General features: G+C 27.1%; 3 protein-coding genes across 3 annotated transcripts; 1 reads left to right on the forward strand and 2 right to left on the reverse strand.

The window, feature by feature from the left end:
* Window positions 1–1,837: 1,837 nt before the first annotated feature.
* LOC129613786 (uncharacterized) lies at window positions 1,838–2,521 on the forward strand. The gene is made up of 2 exons (XM_055528023.1): window positions 1,838–1,852; window positions 1,937–2,521. The coding sequence occupies exons 1-2, from the start codon at window positions 1,838–1,840 to the stop codon at window positions 2,519–2,521; spliced, it is 600 nt and encodes a 199-aa protein (XP_055383998.1).
* A 3,745-nt stretch (window positions 2,522–6,266) lies between these two features.
* Window positions 6,267–7,394, reverse strand: LOC129613791 (TNF receptor-associated factor family protein DDB_G0272098-like). Its single transcript, XM_055528034.1, has 2 exons — window positions 7,118–7,394; window positions 6,267–7,000 (listed from the first exon to the last, which is right to left on the reverse strand). Exons 1-2 carry the CDS (start codon window positions 7,392–7,394, stop codon window positions 6,267–6,269), a joined length of 1,011 nt encoding a protein of 336 aa, XP_055384009.1.
* An 8,895-nt stretch (window positions 7,395–16,289) lies between these two features.
* Window positions 16,290–17,413, reverse strand: LOC129613795 (H/ACA ribonucleoprotein complex subunit 1-like). Its single transcript, XM_055528048.1, has 2 exons — window positions 17,399–17,413; window positions 16,290–17,177 (listed from the first exon to the last, which is right to left on the reverse strand). Exons 1-2 carry the CDS (start codon window positions 17,411–17,413, stop codon window positions 16,290–16,292), a joined length of 903 nt encoding a protein of 300 aa, XP_055384023.1.

Here is a 17,413-nt window from a genome sequence, read left to right on the forward strand (position 1 = left end):
TTGTCAAGATTCTCACTAGAATGGTGGAATCATTAAATTGTTGCTATAAAAATTGTGATTCTACATTTTAAGAGTAATAATGTTTATAAAACCTCTAGGGCTTTGATATTTTGCACACAGTTCCGTTTATTAAAAATCTGCTTTTTTCGTTAGTAAACATAAGTTCAGTGTGAGCAGTTCAAAATATAACATGAGTTTTCAATTTTTCTAAGAACATTTTGAATGTAATCAATATTTAATATTTTTTTTAAAAGTTGAATTTAATACTTTTCTTACAATTTAAAGCAATATGTTTTTTAATAACATCACGTTAAAGCTTTGATTAAATCCTCTAATTTCCGATATAATGTCATTACATCATTCAATATTATTTAAATCACATAATAATTTAATGACTAAACATATCGAAAATTCCTCATCAAATTTCTAGTGGTACGAGGAAATAAAAAGTCTAATAATTTATTCATGTTTTTCATCACCAAAAAACAATCGACAAACAAAAAACAAGGAAACATCCAAATTTTTGCGGCAAAGGCGCCGATCCGTAACTTATTAGAATTCATGTATATTAAATTTAAAAAACAAACATTTTTTTTCTACATAGGGCGACAACTTTTTGATTATTTAATCGTATGGTTTGAAAAAGCAGAAAAAAATTTAATTTTAGAGTGGTTCAGAAAATATTTGTTAAAGAGATGAGTTGGCGATTTTGGATTTTACTTCTGTTTAAAATTGTTGAAAAATATTTTTCTCTTTAAGATGTTGTTTGATTTATTTTTGCATGAACTCTTCAATTGTCATGCCATGTGTCATGATTATTGGTAAAAATTTATATTGTTTTAAGACTTTGGTTGATTGTTTAGAGTTTCTATTTTCAGCTTTTGTATATATATTAAGTAGTTTGGAGGAAATAGCATTGCATGCTTCCGCACTTTGGTTGTTGTTTTCAAGTAAACATTTGTTTCAGAACAACCACTATTCCATTACAATAATCTATTGGTGCAACACGAAAACGTACCTTTGTAGCTTAAATGATTAAGAGTCCACTTAGACTCCATTAAAAGAACCAAAATATTTAAAATTTTCTAAGGGCTTTTAAAATTAAAGCAAAACATGTGCACATTGCTTGTTTGGCCCATAAGTGATAAACTTTGAATGTTTAGAAGCCTACAAGAAATCTCTACTTTAATTAAAATGTCTTGAATATCTTTTAAATTCCGTTTTGCTTTATTACAGATGAATTTATTTAGTTCATATATAGTTAGTTTCATTGGTCACTTTTGTCACTTTGTCGATTTGTTTTTAGTCCCACTCTATTAAGTTGAGTTTAAGTTTAAAATGTTAATTCCACTGTAGATTGAAAAATAAAAAAACATGAAGAAATATAAAGCTTTCTTTTATTACAGATCTAAATTCATAATAAAACTGCTATTACCGATTTTTTAGCTGTCAAAAATTTCAAATATTTCAAAAAATATATTCAAAATATTTGTGTGCTAGAAAGGGAAAGCATTAATAAATTTTATGTTAGATATAGTATGTATCATATATATGTTATCAAGATTACATATTTTTTCAACAAATTTATTTTCCTAATTCGAATGCATTATTACCGAAACTCACATTACAAAATTTCTTTCTAGTTATTAATATTAGTTATTAAATTTTATTTGATATTTGAAGAGAAATGGAACCTACCGAAAGCGTATAAAATTGTGTGAAACATAATATAAATACCAGGAAAAAAAATTATTGCACCAGTTGGAATTTAGGTGTATACTATAATACAATCAGTTTAGGATCCATTTAGTGATCAATAACAATTTAATAGTTAAACATGCGTGGATTAATAGTAAATATTTAAATTAATAGAAATCTAACTTAAAGTAGAAATTGTGTACAATTCACTACAATATTGTTTTTGAAATTATTATAGCTTTTCTCGGTAATTACTGCAACATTCGCTGCTCCACAATATAGTTATCAATTAGGCGATCAACAGGGATTACATCAAGGACCTGTAATATATAATAAACAGTATTATATTCATTCAGCACCAGATGATGCATTAGAGCCAAGTGCAGCAGACCAATCGTTGTTGGCTAATAAAAGAAATTTACGTGTTGTTTTTATCAAAACACCAGAGAATCGAGGACTTGAAAATGCTGCATTGCAATTGGCTAAAGCTGCAGGAGATGACAGAACTGCAATTTATGTACTCAACAAACAAACGGATTTGGCTGAACTTCAGAATAAATTATCACAAATTACTGATCAAAATGCTAACAAACCAGAAGTTCACTTTGTTAAATATAGAACGCCAGAAGAAGCCGAACATGCTCAACAATATATTAAATCACAATATGATACTTTAGGTGGGCCATCACAAGTTGTTAATGAGGGTATTGCACCAGTTAGAAATTTTGTTGGTTCACTAGCACCTGCTTCATCCGTTCCAGCTTATGATAATACTGCTATTCAAAATTCAAGAACTCAAAACGATTATTTACCACCCCAATAATTTTAGAGAAAATTTGAATTGTGATTTCTTTCACGGAATAGATGTTTTATCATATATAATATAAGTATTGAAAAAGCACATGTGGAAAAGATTAGTCCAAAGCGTCGTTTAAATTTATTGATTACTCATAATATAATATTAAGTCATTTAAAAAAGAAAGAGAATGTATGGTTTTTAAATTGAGATTTTAGAAATAAGAGAAAAACTACAAAAATAAAAAGTATTATTGATATATATATTTTGGTTTTAATAATTAGCACGCTTGTTGCATTATAGATATACCCTTTTTTGTAGTTTACATTAGTTAAGAATTCGTTTACTGTAGTAATTTTGTACAGAGTAAATTTTTTGAACTCGATTCAATTAAGATATAAAATTTTTCCTTTACATGGTCCACATTGAACACTGATATTAGGGTATTAAGCGTTTTAGGAAGTAAATTGTTTTTTTTTCTATTGTAAAGTTTTCATGAGTTTCATGAATGCTCTCAAATTTATTTATTCTCTTCGTCATCCCATGTTTTAATATCTATGTGAATGTTGAAAAATTTCGTTGTTCAGGATGTAATTGATTTCTTTTTAGGAAAACAGCAGAGGATTTTTCTTATTTTATTAAATGTTTTGAGCAAAACATTTATTAAAAACTTTCTGAAACAGGACATTGTCACAATCAAATTTCAAAAAATTAACCCAAACCCTGGCAATGATTCTTACTTTCACATTGAAATTTTCTTAAAACTCTTCTTAAAAAAAGTTTTTAAAACATCAGGAATGGAACACTCAAACTGTAATGTTTTTAAATTTTATATTGTTTTGGTTTATTTTTATTCATACCTTAGAACATCATAGATGCCCTTAGAAACACTTGTTTTAGCATTTCTAGAATCCAAATGATAAACAACCATTAAAGAATAAAAGTATTAAACTCTCAAGATCAATTGAAATACAGGAGCTATATACAGGAGTTGTGTAAGTAGTGACGCTTTGTCCGAATGATTAAAAAATAAAAAATCAATTGTTTGAAGTTTCCTAAAAATAAAACCAACTCTAATTTCCCAATTGGTGTCGCTTACAAAATATAAAAAAGTTGATGTGAAAAATTTTATATTTTCCAGACTAAATTCCAATAAATCCGATTTCATTATTTTAACTTAAAAAATTGTACGATATTACAAAACTATTTTTTATGAACTTATTTAAAATTTTATAAAATTAGTAAGTTAATATACTCTTAAATATGTTAATTAGATTCTTATAAATCCACTTTCTGGAGCCCAATTTTACTACACAATTTTGTCAACTATTTCTATTCAAAACTATTAATTTTAAAGGAATTTCGCTCATTAGGTCTTTAGATAAGAGCGAGTTCATGCGAAATCAGCCTTTAATCAATATGATTTTCAGCCTTTAATCAATATGAATATGAAATATGATTTTCATCAAAAATTTTTCAGTGTATTTTACTAGTATTAAATTAAAAAAGATTTTGATTATTTCCTTAAAATATGGCCGAGAATGTTATTTTAGTCTATAGTAAAAGTCCAAGTGCTTTCACTTTTACTAATTTCCTGGAACGCTTACGAGGTTTTTACACAGAGTTTATATACAAAATTTTAAGTTAATGCATAAATTATTTTATTTTAAATAAAATTTTCAAGTTGATCCCTAGTAAAGGATAAATTGTCTAGATCATAAGCAGCCTCAAAAATTGATCAAAATGTTTTATACTGTTAATAAATATTTATAAGTGATTAATAAACTAAAAATAACCAGTTATACAAAAAACGTAGCTATATAGTTAACATATATGAAAAATATTTATTTTGGGAAATTAAGCTTTTTCTGTTTCTTTTAGTTTGAATAGTTTTTGGAATAATATACAATTGATTTGATTTCTTGAAAAATTGTATATTGTAACCAACTTTCTAGCTTGTACTTTTAAAAATGTTTAAAAAATGAAAAATCGTAAATTTTGCATATTTATAGGCGAGCAAAACGATTTGATAGAGAAAATTGAGTCATTTTTATTCAATGTAAAGTTTTAGCTCTTAAATATTGAGAAGTTATAGTGTGAGTGAGTTTTCGTAATAGATTCCCAGTATCATCATTTTTGAAGATATGGATCCTTTGGAGACGTATTTGATTTCTTTGTTTTGAATAAATTTATAATGTTTAAATTTTTTTTCACTCTTGTTTAATTCATGACAAATATTAGAAACGAAAAAGGGATTAGGTTACACAAAACAAATAATTTAAAACTTTCCCATTGATGGTGAGCACTTAATAAATGGCAAAAAGAACCGGATAACTTCTTTAACACTTCTATAACATTAATACTTGTAGGTATTTCATAAATATTATTATTTTTGACTATTGTTTACATTATCGAGCTTACTAAATATATAACGTGTTTCACTAATTACCAATATACTATGCGCATAGTATACAGTAGATATTTTTTCTTTATATTAAACATTATAAGGTTCTTGATATAACGTTTTGTTTTATTGGTATTCAGTATCAAAGTAGTACTCAGTACTTTTATATTAACATTTTATTTTATAACATTTTATGTCAAGCTACATAAATTTAATTATAGTTTTTACAGTGATTTGGCCTGGAATTAATCTTAGGACCTTTCGATTAAAGGAAAAATGTCATAATCATTGCTTAAGATTAAGACTATATAATATCTATATAAACATAATGTTCCATTTTTTTTTACCAAACTGACTGGTAGTTTTGGATCACATTAAATAATGCAAAATTTAGAGGACATTAACAATAAGCAAATAATTTGTAGCTAGTGAATATTATCCCTCCCAAATCCAATTGTTTTTCAGCACAGTTTTATACTAGCATCGAATATGAAATAATTTTGATATGAAATTGGTATGCCATTTTTGACGTAAGACTTCGTTCTAATAAAAACAAAAATTCATACATCAAGTATGCGGTTACTATATAAGCTCAAACGCAATGTTAAAGTTAACCGGATGTATTTTTCTTAATATGTGCGCTGTTGAATTATATTTTATCTTCATACTTTAAAAAAATAAAGCACTCCATAGGAAATTAAAATTTCATTGAAAATATGAAATTAATTATGAAATAGATTTTCTACATGAATATTTATATAGCACACAATTTTAAATCTAGTTTCTAGAAAAATTTTCTTTTTATATTTAAGATATTCAAAATATCACATTGGTAATGTCAATGTCAAATTTTAACATAAAAATATCACAACATGATAAGATTAACATTCAATCATTTATTATAGCTCATTTATAAGAGTTACTTGTATGTAGGTATAAAATATTCAAATTAAAATGTGTCAAAAATGTGTTGTAAAAAATTTTTGCTTTATTATTTACCATTTTTGTTTTAGTTTTTAACTTAGCATCAAACTTAAAATAATTATGATGGGCAGTCTAATTTTATGTAGCATACTTAAGAGTTTAATAGCATGCAAACTGTTTAATAATAAAATTTAATTTCTTGATTTCATGATTTAATTAAAAAATTTCGTATTGTATACCTTATCGAAACAAAATATAGAAACAACAATTTATAAAACTACTATTTTTTAATTAATTATATTTAAAGTTTATGTAATTGTACTGAGAACATGATAATAAATAGTTTTTAATTCTAAATTCTATATTACGTATATATACATATTATATGTGTGTGTATGAGAATATGTAATTATTGCATTTTATAGTGTCCATTTTTTATTAATGCTAGTTTCTGACTGGTGGTAAATAGCCATTTCTAGATGCGAGATTATATTTGCTGTCGTTTTGATTTCTATTTTTATTCCTATTGCTTATTCCACCATTACGATTTATTGATAAAGAATCTAAATCTTCATTATTATTAGAGTTTCCTTGTAATCTACTTTGTGTTCTTGGCGAATCATCGTTATTTTGATAAGACCTCTCATCAATATTGTCAGCATTGTCACTTTCAGTATCAGTACTATCATCATCTCCCTCAGATGAAAGAATACCATTAGAACCATCGCCATTATCATCATCATCATTTTCTTGGTTACTTGTTGTTTCAGTATCAGTTGATGACCATGATTGTAACGATGCTTCTCCGCCCTCAATATTTGATGAAGCACCATCATATTGACCATCGATTTCTTGTTGAATACGTTGCTGAGCATCACGAGCATCTTGTTCATTACGAAAATTAACAAAATGAATTTCTGGTTTATTGCTTTTGATTTCAATTGTTTTTTCGAAAGCTTTCTGTAATTCTTTGGAATCTGTTTGTTTTGTAAGTACGTAAACATGTGTTTGATCTTCAACCACAGATTTTGCAAGTTTCGATGCAAGATTTTCAACCGAATGACTTTCTGGTGCTCGTATAAATAATACGCGAATTTTTTTTCTGTTTGTTATTGTTTCTTCAGTTTCAGATTTGCTATCGGTTACAGTGTCTTTCGGTGGCGTGTACGTATAAAATTCTTTTTCAACAATATTTGTTTCTTTTCGATGAATATGTTCTTCAGATGATTCTGTATTTTTTGAAAATGGTCTAGGTTCATAATCATTATTTCCTCCAGAACTTATTGAAGGCCTACGAGATTTAGACGACGATGATAATGATTCACCAGATTCTGAAGATAAGGATTTAGACGATTGTGGTTTTCTATAATCGTATCTTTGTCTTGAATCACTGCTTGATTGATCTTCATTATATCTGCTATTTGATACTGTAGGACATTTACAATCACATTGTCTATCTTCATTTAAACCTAATTTACTATCATAATTCCTTTTTGGTTCATAACCTTCAAATGGTGGTTTAGCTAATGTAAATGTCACTAATGTACAAATTACTAATAATTTTATAATCATTTTGTTGTAAAGTTTTTTTTTTAATTAAAAAAATTTAACTAAAATAAAATGGTAAAAAATACTGATAGTATCTGATAAATAAAAATTTAAACTGTTAGGAATAATTTTGTGTACAAGCGTTTTATATTAACTTTGGCTGCTTAATTGAATAATTTGAAGGAAAAATAGATAAAAATGTTAATGAATTTCAAATCATAAGCGGCAAAATTTTCATAATATGTTTTACTGCATAGATTATACCTGTGCGTGTGTGTATGCATATTTCCACCGTTATTTTGATTTTGTCATCTTTTTGCTAAAAGTTTATATCATATAAATATTTTGTTTTATACAGTCTTTAACCAAATTATGATGAATATAAGATTGCAACGCATATAATAGAGACACCAAATTTAGTTTGATTGATAGAGTGTAATATATTCCATATTGAATTACTTGAGTAATGACATGCGATCGTATATTGCACTAAAAAAAATTAATATTTCTGATTTCGGTTTAGATGTGTCATAAAAATATAGTTGGGAATACTCGAATTGTTATATAAATTTCTTAAAATTCCCTCTTTGTCTTAAAAATTTTTAAATGTAATAAAGACTCGTTATACTTGTTTCATAAATATAGACGCATAAATATATTTAGTAAAATCGTACGTTTTGCCAACAAACGTTAGCGATGAAAATATGGAATAGCCTGTCATAATTAGCTCTCAATGCAGTCTCAAATGTTTCTCGTATAGAACAAGTAAAATGTAAATTGAAATTCAGTTATAGAAATAGCTGTTCAGCAATTTTCCGACTTGATAAAAAGTTCAAAGACAATAAAATTTCAAGTATCTTGTATTGAACCTTAATTTAGAACAACTGTAAGGAATTGAATTTCAGAAGAAAGTAAAAAATTTTTTAATGCTAATTGTTTTTTGCAATAATAAAAGGACTTCAACTTTAAACAAGAAGAAGGTAAATTTGTTTGTGTTTATAAAAGTTTTTGCTTTTATCCGATGTGCATGTAAGGGTGCAAAAGTACGAACAAAAAGTCGAAAAATATACGAAATCAGTTCGTTTTGCTAAAAAGGATTCTCGCTTAGTTGATTTTTTATGATTTTTACTGTATTTTACTGTTAATACCTTATAGCTTATACTTTGCATGCCATTTAGGAAATTTTTTACTGTTACAATAACTTGGTATTTTATAAAATGGTATGGTATTGTGTGATTAATATGTAAAGCGACATAAAATTATAAAAAATGGTCTATTATAATCGAAAAAATTAACTGTGTTTATCAAAATTATATTTAGAATTAGTTTAAAAATACAAGTTTTGTGATTAATAAATTTGTTAGTTTTTTTTCTATTAACAGAGCAAAATGTCTTCTACTGGTATCATGCAGTCAAAGTAACAAATATAGAGTCGCGTTATGATAGCTATTTTGTTTTTAAGATACTTGAAATGTTTAACCAATAATTTATGAAAAAATTAAATGAAACTTTAAATGAAATTGGGTGCAAATTAATCTTAAATTAGCAAATTATGATTTAGAAGTCAGGCCAATTGTATTTTTTATTCGTCATCATTATTAAATTTTCTTTGTTTTTAATTTTTTTATTGCGATTTGAATTTTTAATTTGAAAATTTGTATTCATATTAAATGTTATTGTAGTTATATGAAGAGTAAAATTAGAAGAAGAAATAACAGTATAAATAAAAAATAAGCAAAAAAAGGTAGATAATTATAATATGAAATATTTATAATAGATTGCACATTTCTATAGACATATACAATTTGACAAATTTATAGCAATAAAAACAACCTAACATTATCACAATAATAAAGTGACAGTAATCAAATCAAAAGTTTTATTTTAATAAAAACTCACCTCAATTTTAGGTGAGTTTGTAAAATTGTTTGTTTTTATGTTGAAAACAGATTGATGCTGTGTTTTTTATTATTATTAATGTTGTATTTTTTTGCTTGTTTTTTTTTGTTAATAGCGGCAAACTTTTTAATAGCTTCAAACAAAAATATTGAAGTGTTTTTATACAAATTTATCGAAACAAAACAAATGAAATATGAATAAATATTTTTCATATGTATGTATACAAATACTATATATGCACATCCATACATATGACGTAATTTATAAGTATGAAAGAAAACATAATCGATAACCCAAATTTACATGTTTGAAGTTATGGATTTTTTATCGGCATTTAATCAATTTTGTAAATTTTGTACATACATACTTATTATAAAAGAACTAATGTGAATTGGTTACCTACACATATTACACATATACACTAAAAGTGTGTGCACAATTCAGGGTTGCTGCTTGATTTTTTTTTCAGAAACAGAAATGCGTAAAAGAAGAGCCTCTTGTAAATGTTGAGCCAATTTTAAAATAACTTTATTATCTTTGCAATTTCAAAAAGAAAAAAAGGAAATTCACATATTATTTTGAAAAACAAATATTACCTTAAAAAAGATCTTGCCTAGTAACTCGCGTAAATAGTAATTTCTTTTCCTATTAAATTTAGTCAATCTTTTTAGCACTTTTCCAAAAATTTTTTGAAAAAAAGTGCTTATTAGTTTCACGCTGTCCGTCCGTCCGTCCGTCTGTCCGTGTGTCCGTTTACAAAACTTCTACATCTTTGAAGATAGAAAGCTGAAATTTTATATGTACATAGATCTTTGCTAGAAACTTACATCCGTAGAATAAAATTTTTACCTATCTCCCCCCTCTAGAAGTTATACCGACCAAAACCTTAAAAATGGCCTTTTTTAACTATTTGTTGCAATGAAACCATAAGCATTTTTGAAATTTTGCAAACGCAGAAAGGCAGCGGCTTGCTTTCCCTAGCGCGGTATACTATAGTTAAACTTTAGAAAAACAAAATGGCCGTTCAAATTTACCGTTATCTAAACTCCTTTTTTTTCAAATATTTTATTGTACAAATTGTAAATTGTATTTTATTGTAAATTATTATACAAATAGTTTATTTCGTTAGAAGAAAATTTTTTTCCATCTCCACCCCCTCTCAAGTTATCGCCCCTTCAAATTTGTAAAATTTGAATTTTTGACACCCTATATCTCCGAAACCGCAAGCTTTTTCAAATTTTCTATAAACGCAAAAAGTTAACGGTAAATTCCATGACATTAAAAAATATAATTATTTTTCTTAACTCACACAATTAACCCTTAAAATTGAGTATTATGTTAACCCCACTTTATATTAATTTTTGCTTTATTTCAAAGACTGCATAAATCGTTCATCCCAAATATATGCAATCCTAGAAATAGTTTTGTATATGAATGAAAATAATTTTAATTGTGTGATAGGTATACATAGACTGTATTTAAAAGCAGAATTTTCACTTCTTGAAGGGAAAAGTGCTACAATACAAACCATTCGTTTGACCCAACTTTATTTTTAAATAATTTCCAATCAGATTTTTTAATGTTAGACAATATTTCTCATTTTTAAATGAGAGCTTCAGTTGTAGAAATAATTTCCATGGTAAGTGTTCAAAGGAGTAAACAGTAAAAGGAATATAAAGAAAAACCAGAACTTATCCTCATTTGTGTATCAGTTATTGCAACTTGTATAGATTCCATTAAACCACTATAAATACATGCAATTTTAATTTAACCATTTTTTGGTAAAAACTGATACAAAATTAAAAGAAAATCTGTTGGATATTTCCTTAAAAAGTAGCCGAACTTGGGATACTGATCTGAACAAATGCTTATTGTATGCCATGCGGTCGATTAAAAGAAGTAAACAAAAATTTCTAGTCGAATTCTATACAACACAGAGAAAGAGTTTTATTAACTATTAATATTATTTTTGAAAAAAAATTGACCTATACTCTTTTGAATGACCACCACAGATTTGAAACGGGTGGTGAAATTGTTTCATTGAATTCTTAAAATTTTGGTTTGATTGCCAGTATTTTTTTTTAGAAGAGATAAGAAGAGATAATAAGTACAGTTTTTTCACTTCGACTTAAAGTTATATTTGAATATTCTGTGAATATGTTCTAATATCAAAAAATTTTGACACAAAATAATTTACTGTGGCTTAGTGTAGAATATAACTTTTAAATCAAAACCAAATGAAAACTGGGATGCAATTATGGGCAATTGAATATAAAAACAGAATTTTTATTTTGCAGTCTGATATTTGACAACTATCCCTGTCAACTTATAACTAAAATAATTTGTGTTTAATTGAAGTTTAGTAGCCTAATACTTTTCCTAAATACATATGATTATAGGCTAATTTTAAACTCCTATAAATACACAATTTCTAAAAAAAAAATGGTCGTAGTAGCAAACTGATTTGTTTATAATTTCATCATTATGGGCCTAGAAATTTTTTAAATATGATTAAGTTGTTTTAAACTTGTATTATAGTTGTAATAAGAGCTCGTGCTGTCTTTTTACCGACCCGGTTGCATATACAATATGGGAGGTTATGTGATGGCAACAAGTTTTGCATATCGAATTTTCGGTGGAAACGCATTTCTCCATAGTATAGAAGCGGAAGTGAGTTTATTTTGACTATGACACGGATTGGTCAACTTTTGGAATATATCACAACTCGGGACCTTTTTGCGGGCCGATTTTAATGATAAACCAATGCCGAATAATAAACCAATTTCCTTAAAATTTAATTTTTAAATTCGGGATATTAAAATAATGAGCCTATAAATTTTTTTGGATAGATCAGGGCTCAGAACCTGAACTGAGGGCCGATTTTATATTTTTTTCCAATATCAACAGAACGGATTGATGGAATTTCTTGAAATTTAATATTTTAGTTCTAGTTCTTACCGGAACTAACTGGTGAACTTTTCAGAAAATTCTGGTGACCCAAAGCGAAATTCTATTAAAAGCCAAATTTACGTTTTTCTATGTGTGTTAGCTAGAAACTTACTAGCGTCCTTAAAACTGTAAAGAAGTGTTTAAAACACATTTTCATAATCTTCTGTACCCTTTTCACTAAACTCGGTAATAATTTAATTTACAATTGAAAATAGTTTTATTTAATGAAAACTCCAAAGTTCTTTAAGTACCTATAATATTTCCAAGAATATTAAATTGTCCAATTTCATTTAAATATCTTTCTATAAACTCCGGTAACTGTATTTGAAACTTTCAAGTTAAAGGTTTAATAAGTTTTTGAAAATCATTATGCTGCAAGACGAATAATTTCTAAAAGAAGTATTAGAACTAAATTAATAGTATTACTAGAAGTATATTGTCTAGAAGAACTGACAGTATTATAGTTTAAGTAGACTACTTGTATAATTGTATCTGTTTCGCAAATATCAGGGATAAAGATATGAAAAGTAAAATTTTTGAACACCTCGTAGGAGTAGAAATTGGAAAGAATTGATATGATTGTTTGTTGACATGGCATTGATATGACTGATGCCTGGAAAGCATTGATATGATTGTAATTTACGATTAGAAACATAAAAATTGAGATTTATTATTTTAAGAAAAATATTGAAGTATTTTAATTTAGCTGATTAATCATGTTTTTTATTATTTGATATGTTAACTTTCTCTATACGAACGAATGTTTGAATATATTATTATAAATTTACTACTCTGTTAGTAATATCAAGAAATTTACATCTGAAATACAGTATTGAATTCTGAGTCAATTTTACTTTTATAATGCATTTATTCATATGTTAACTACTATAAAGCATATAGCTAGCTAAATTTCAAAATCCATTAAAAACTTAATACTTGAAGTCACCATTCTAAAAAATATTAATAGTGATGGAATGAATTCCTTTTGCCAGTTGTCATATAATTTATGCAAAACATTGAAAAATATATCACAGTATTGACACGGTCAACTCTATCTTTTCTTATTTGCATTTAAAAAGTATTTTAGATGCTTAAATCTTGTTTTGCATTAGTGATTTCGTAGTTTATGTGATTATAAAATTTTATGGGCCACGAGAAAAAAAAAGAGTTGATCATGTCAATTTTGTGATAGCAATACGAACATGTTATCTCGTAGTTGAAAAAATATGCCATAGCTAACTATGCGACAGGCTATGGTTTTAATTACGCTGGTTTCGTTTTATGCGAAATGAAACAAGTTTCACATGTCGTACTGAACCTTTTGTATCCGACTGTATTCGCCCGTTTACCCAGAAGTAAGAATAAAAATCACGGAGCGGCGAATTTATAGTACCCATCGAACTTACGTTCGAACTGAAATAATAATAGTTGTATACCGCAATAACTTGTGCAAAGCTTTAGTACTGTAATTTGCAAAAATTTCTGAGATGTGACAAAATAAGTATTGAAGTTGTATGGCAGCAACTTGAACAAGGAATCAAGAAATTTTGACGACTTTTATCAAATATAACAGCCGCAGGAATATACATTTTCGCGCGAAATTTATAGATTAAAGTTTCAATAACTTTTATTTTAATTAAATTAAAATAATTTTTGAAGTTGTATGACAACTGTCATAATCGCTCATTACATCTCAACAGCTTTCGAAATTTCGACATTATAAAATATGGGAGATATAAAGTCGAAATTTCAGCTTGAAATTTCGACATTATATCTCCCATATTTTATTTGAGCAAATTTATAATACCTTTCGAACGTTCATACGGGTATAAAAACTATATAAAAGCGCAAAAATTTTTAAGTTGAAATTCAAAATGTTGGCAAAATATTGCATAAAAATTTTATCGTGTGAATTTTCAATACTATGTCTAAGCGCCTGGTGTACCACACACTAGTATTAAGTACACATATTGTATAAAGAATTGCAAAATTTAAGTAGCTTTGCATGTAAATACGTAGTTATAACATTGTACGAAAATAAACCCGCTAACAAATTTTTTATGAAATATTGCATACGTTTTGGCTGCAACAAAATCTTAAATTCAATTGATATAAAATTGAGCTTTTTATTTACACAAGATAATGTGATGTACATACAATTTGGCGTGAGGATGAAAATTTTTGTCGAAAATTGTTACAATTTGTAGATAATTCTTGGCGTAAAATAGGCTATTTTCGTTTATAACGTTTATTTAACAACAGTATTAACCAAATTTATGTGTGTGAAAATTTATCTTATAGGAATAAGGAAAATATTATAATAGCTTGTTAAAGATAATAGTCGTTTTTGTTTTGTGATTGACGTATGTAGCAAGGACATTTAAATTTTAAGTGATTTTAGGAAATGAATTACATAAAAACTAGTTATTCGCAATATTACTTTTCCTTTTTTAATAAATTAAATAATTAAATATCAAAATCTCAAGAGCGCTTTTAACCGCGTTTATTTTATAAAGTCACTTAAGCACTAGTTTCATATTATTTGTGTAGTTGATTGAGTGTTATATTAATTATTGTCAGCTGCAATAATCGGTTGTTTACAACATTTTATCAATATCAAGTATAATTTAACTATAAATTGAAAATTTCTAGTAAATTTAATAACTTACATTTCCATGGAAACTTTCAAATTTATTTATTAAATTTGTTAAGAATGCCTGTGCAATTTAGTATAAGAATTAATAGTGAGTGCAGAGACCGTAAATATATAATAATGTACTTTTAATAAGTTTTAGGTTTTATTTTGAAGTTTTCATTTGAAGCTCATTCCCCAACAAGGAATAAGTTTGGTTATATTAATCTTATTTAATGTCTGAGATTGAAATAGACATTATTATAATAATTTTAGAACTAAAGAAATTCAAATATTCCACAAATATTTTAATTATTACAATTTTAATTATTTTGGAAAAAATTATTTATTTATTAGCTGTCTCTTAATATTAAAGTGAAATCACTTGCTAATTACTTATTTAAATTTTAAGTAAAGCAGTAGATGTCTTTTAAGATTATTTTTTATCCATGGGAGATTTTAAAGTCTAAATTGAAATTATATGAATATCGAAGGTCATTCAAAGTTGTATATATACTTTTCTTTTCTTTTTTTGCAGAAAAAGCTGCATAAATTATGCTACACGAAGAACGGGCAGGTTCAAAGTGGTTATTATGTACATACATACATGTTACTACCCACATATGTTTTTATAGACAATTTTTAAAAAATTGCCGAAAAAAATTAGAAAATGTTCAATATCTCCGTTCTTAAACAATTTGACCACAAAATTATAAACGGAAATTCTTCAGAAATTGTTGTTGTATTTAATATAATATAGGTTTTACATTAATAAATAAATTATGTATGTGTATATAAAAAATATACAAATTTCTTAAAATATGTAGAGCTTCTATTCTGTATTTTGAATTCATTTCCAAACAATACTGCCATTCTTATTCTAATGCAAAATTTTATTGTCGTTTTGAAATTTAAATGTTTTTGTAAATTTTTATATTGTTAATCAATTTGAAATTTTAATTTTATGTTAATACGACCTTGACTTTGTCATTTGAGTATTTTATGTCTCTATTTTGAATATCGGAATTAATTCAAATTGTATATTTGAATTAACAATAAGTTTAACTGTTTATCCAAGTCATCAATAATTTTATACAACAATATAGAATAAATAAATTTTTGGAAAGGTTGTTAATAATTTGGAAAATTAGAATAGCATTTAATACCTTAAGTACTATCCAAAATTTGTACCCTATAATAACCTTGTATAGGAAGATGAAAAAAAATATCAACATGTTTCAGTTTAAGACTTTTATTAAATACTTTACATTATAACACAACAAATATTTTATCATTGACTAATTTAAACAATTAAAAATATTTTTTAAAATATAATTTTTGTTTTTGAGAACAAATATTTTTTGAATAAATAAAAATAAAAACAAAACTATTATTTCTCAAGACTTATTCCTTTTTTCTATTTTTGAGCTGATATTATTTTAGACACGGATAGAGGGTGGTAAATAATTTTGATTGGGAGGTAAATAATTGGCACTGGGTGATGCAAATGAACCACGGACATTTGATGAGCTACCGAAACCGCCAAAACCACCGCTGCTACCGCCAAAACCACCATGACCACCACCGAAACCACCATGACCTCCACCAAATCCACCATTACCACCGCCGAATCCACCAAAACCGCCAGCACCACCACGTGAACCACCAGTTGATCCAATAAAATTTTGTACAGGGGCAACACCTTCATTTGATACAGAAGTTGGTCCTTGTAAACTATCATATTGGGATTGAATTGTGTGTTGTGCATGTTCAGCTTCTTCTGGTGTGTTATATTTAACGAAGTGTACTTCTGGTTTATTAGCATTATGGTCGCTAATTTGTGATAATTTATTTTGAAGTTCAGCCAAATCAGTTTGTTTGTTCAATACATAGATAGCAGTCTTATCTTCACTAGCTGATTTAGCTAATTGTAAGGCAGCATTTTCTAATCCTTTGTTTTCTGGTGCTTTAATAAATACAACGCGTAAATTTTTGTTTAAAGCTGCGCGACTTCCATCTGCGCCAGCGCCATCAGAGAGCGCATCTTCTGGTGCTGAGTGAATAAAGTATTGCTTATTCCATACAGCTGGAGCAGCACTGCCACCGAATCCACCGAAAGCTCCACCACCACCACCACCACTTCCTCCATGGCCACCACCAAAACCACCACCATGACCACCACCGAAACCACCACCATGGCCGCCACCAAAACCACCACCGAAACCGCCACCAACACTACCAAAATTGGTTGATGCAGCGCCAGAGGGTCCTTGGTAATTGTATCCTGGAAGTTGAGCTGCTGATGCAACAGCAATGAAGCAAAGAACCTTAAATTATAAGCACAATATTTTTTTCTTAGATTTCAATGAACTTAGGCTTTAACACTTTTAATGTACATATACATATACATGTATATTTCTATTTCAAAATTTTTTATTTTAATTTAATTAAGAAATAATTTTTTTTAAGTTCTTTTAAAATAATTTTTCAATTTATTAAAATTGATTCATTTTAATTGCTTTTCAAATATCCTTGCAATATTTATTACCATAAATCCACGCAT

The sequence above is a fragment of the Condylostylus longicornis genome, unplaced genomic scaffold, assembly GCF_029603195.1.
Source record: "Condylostylus longicornis isolate FDR11 unplaced genomic scaffold, ASM2960319v2 ptg000004l, whole genome shotgun sequence".
NCBI classification, from domain to species: Eukaryota; Metazoa; Arthropoda; class Insecta; order Diptera; family Dolichopodidae; genus Condylostylus; species Condylostylus longicornis.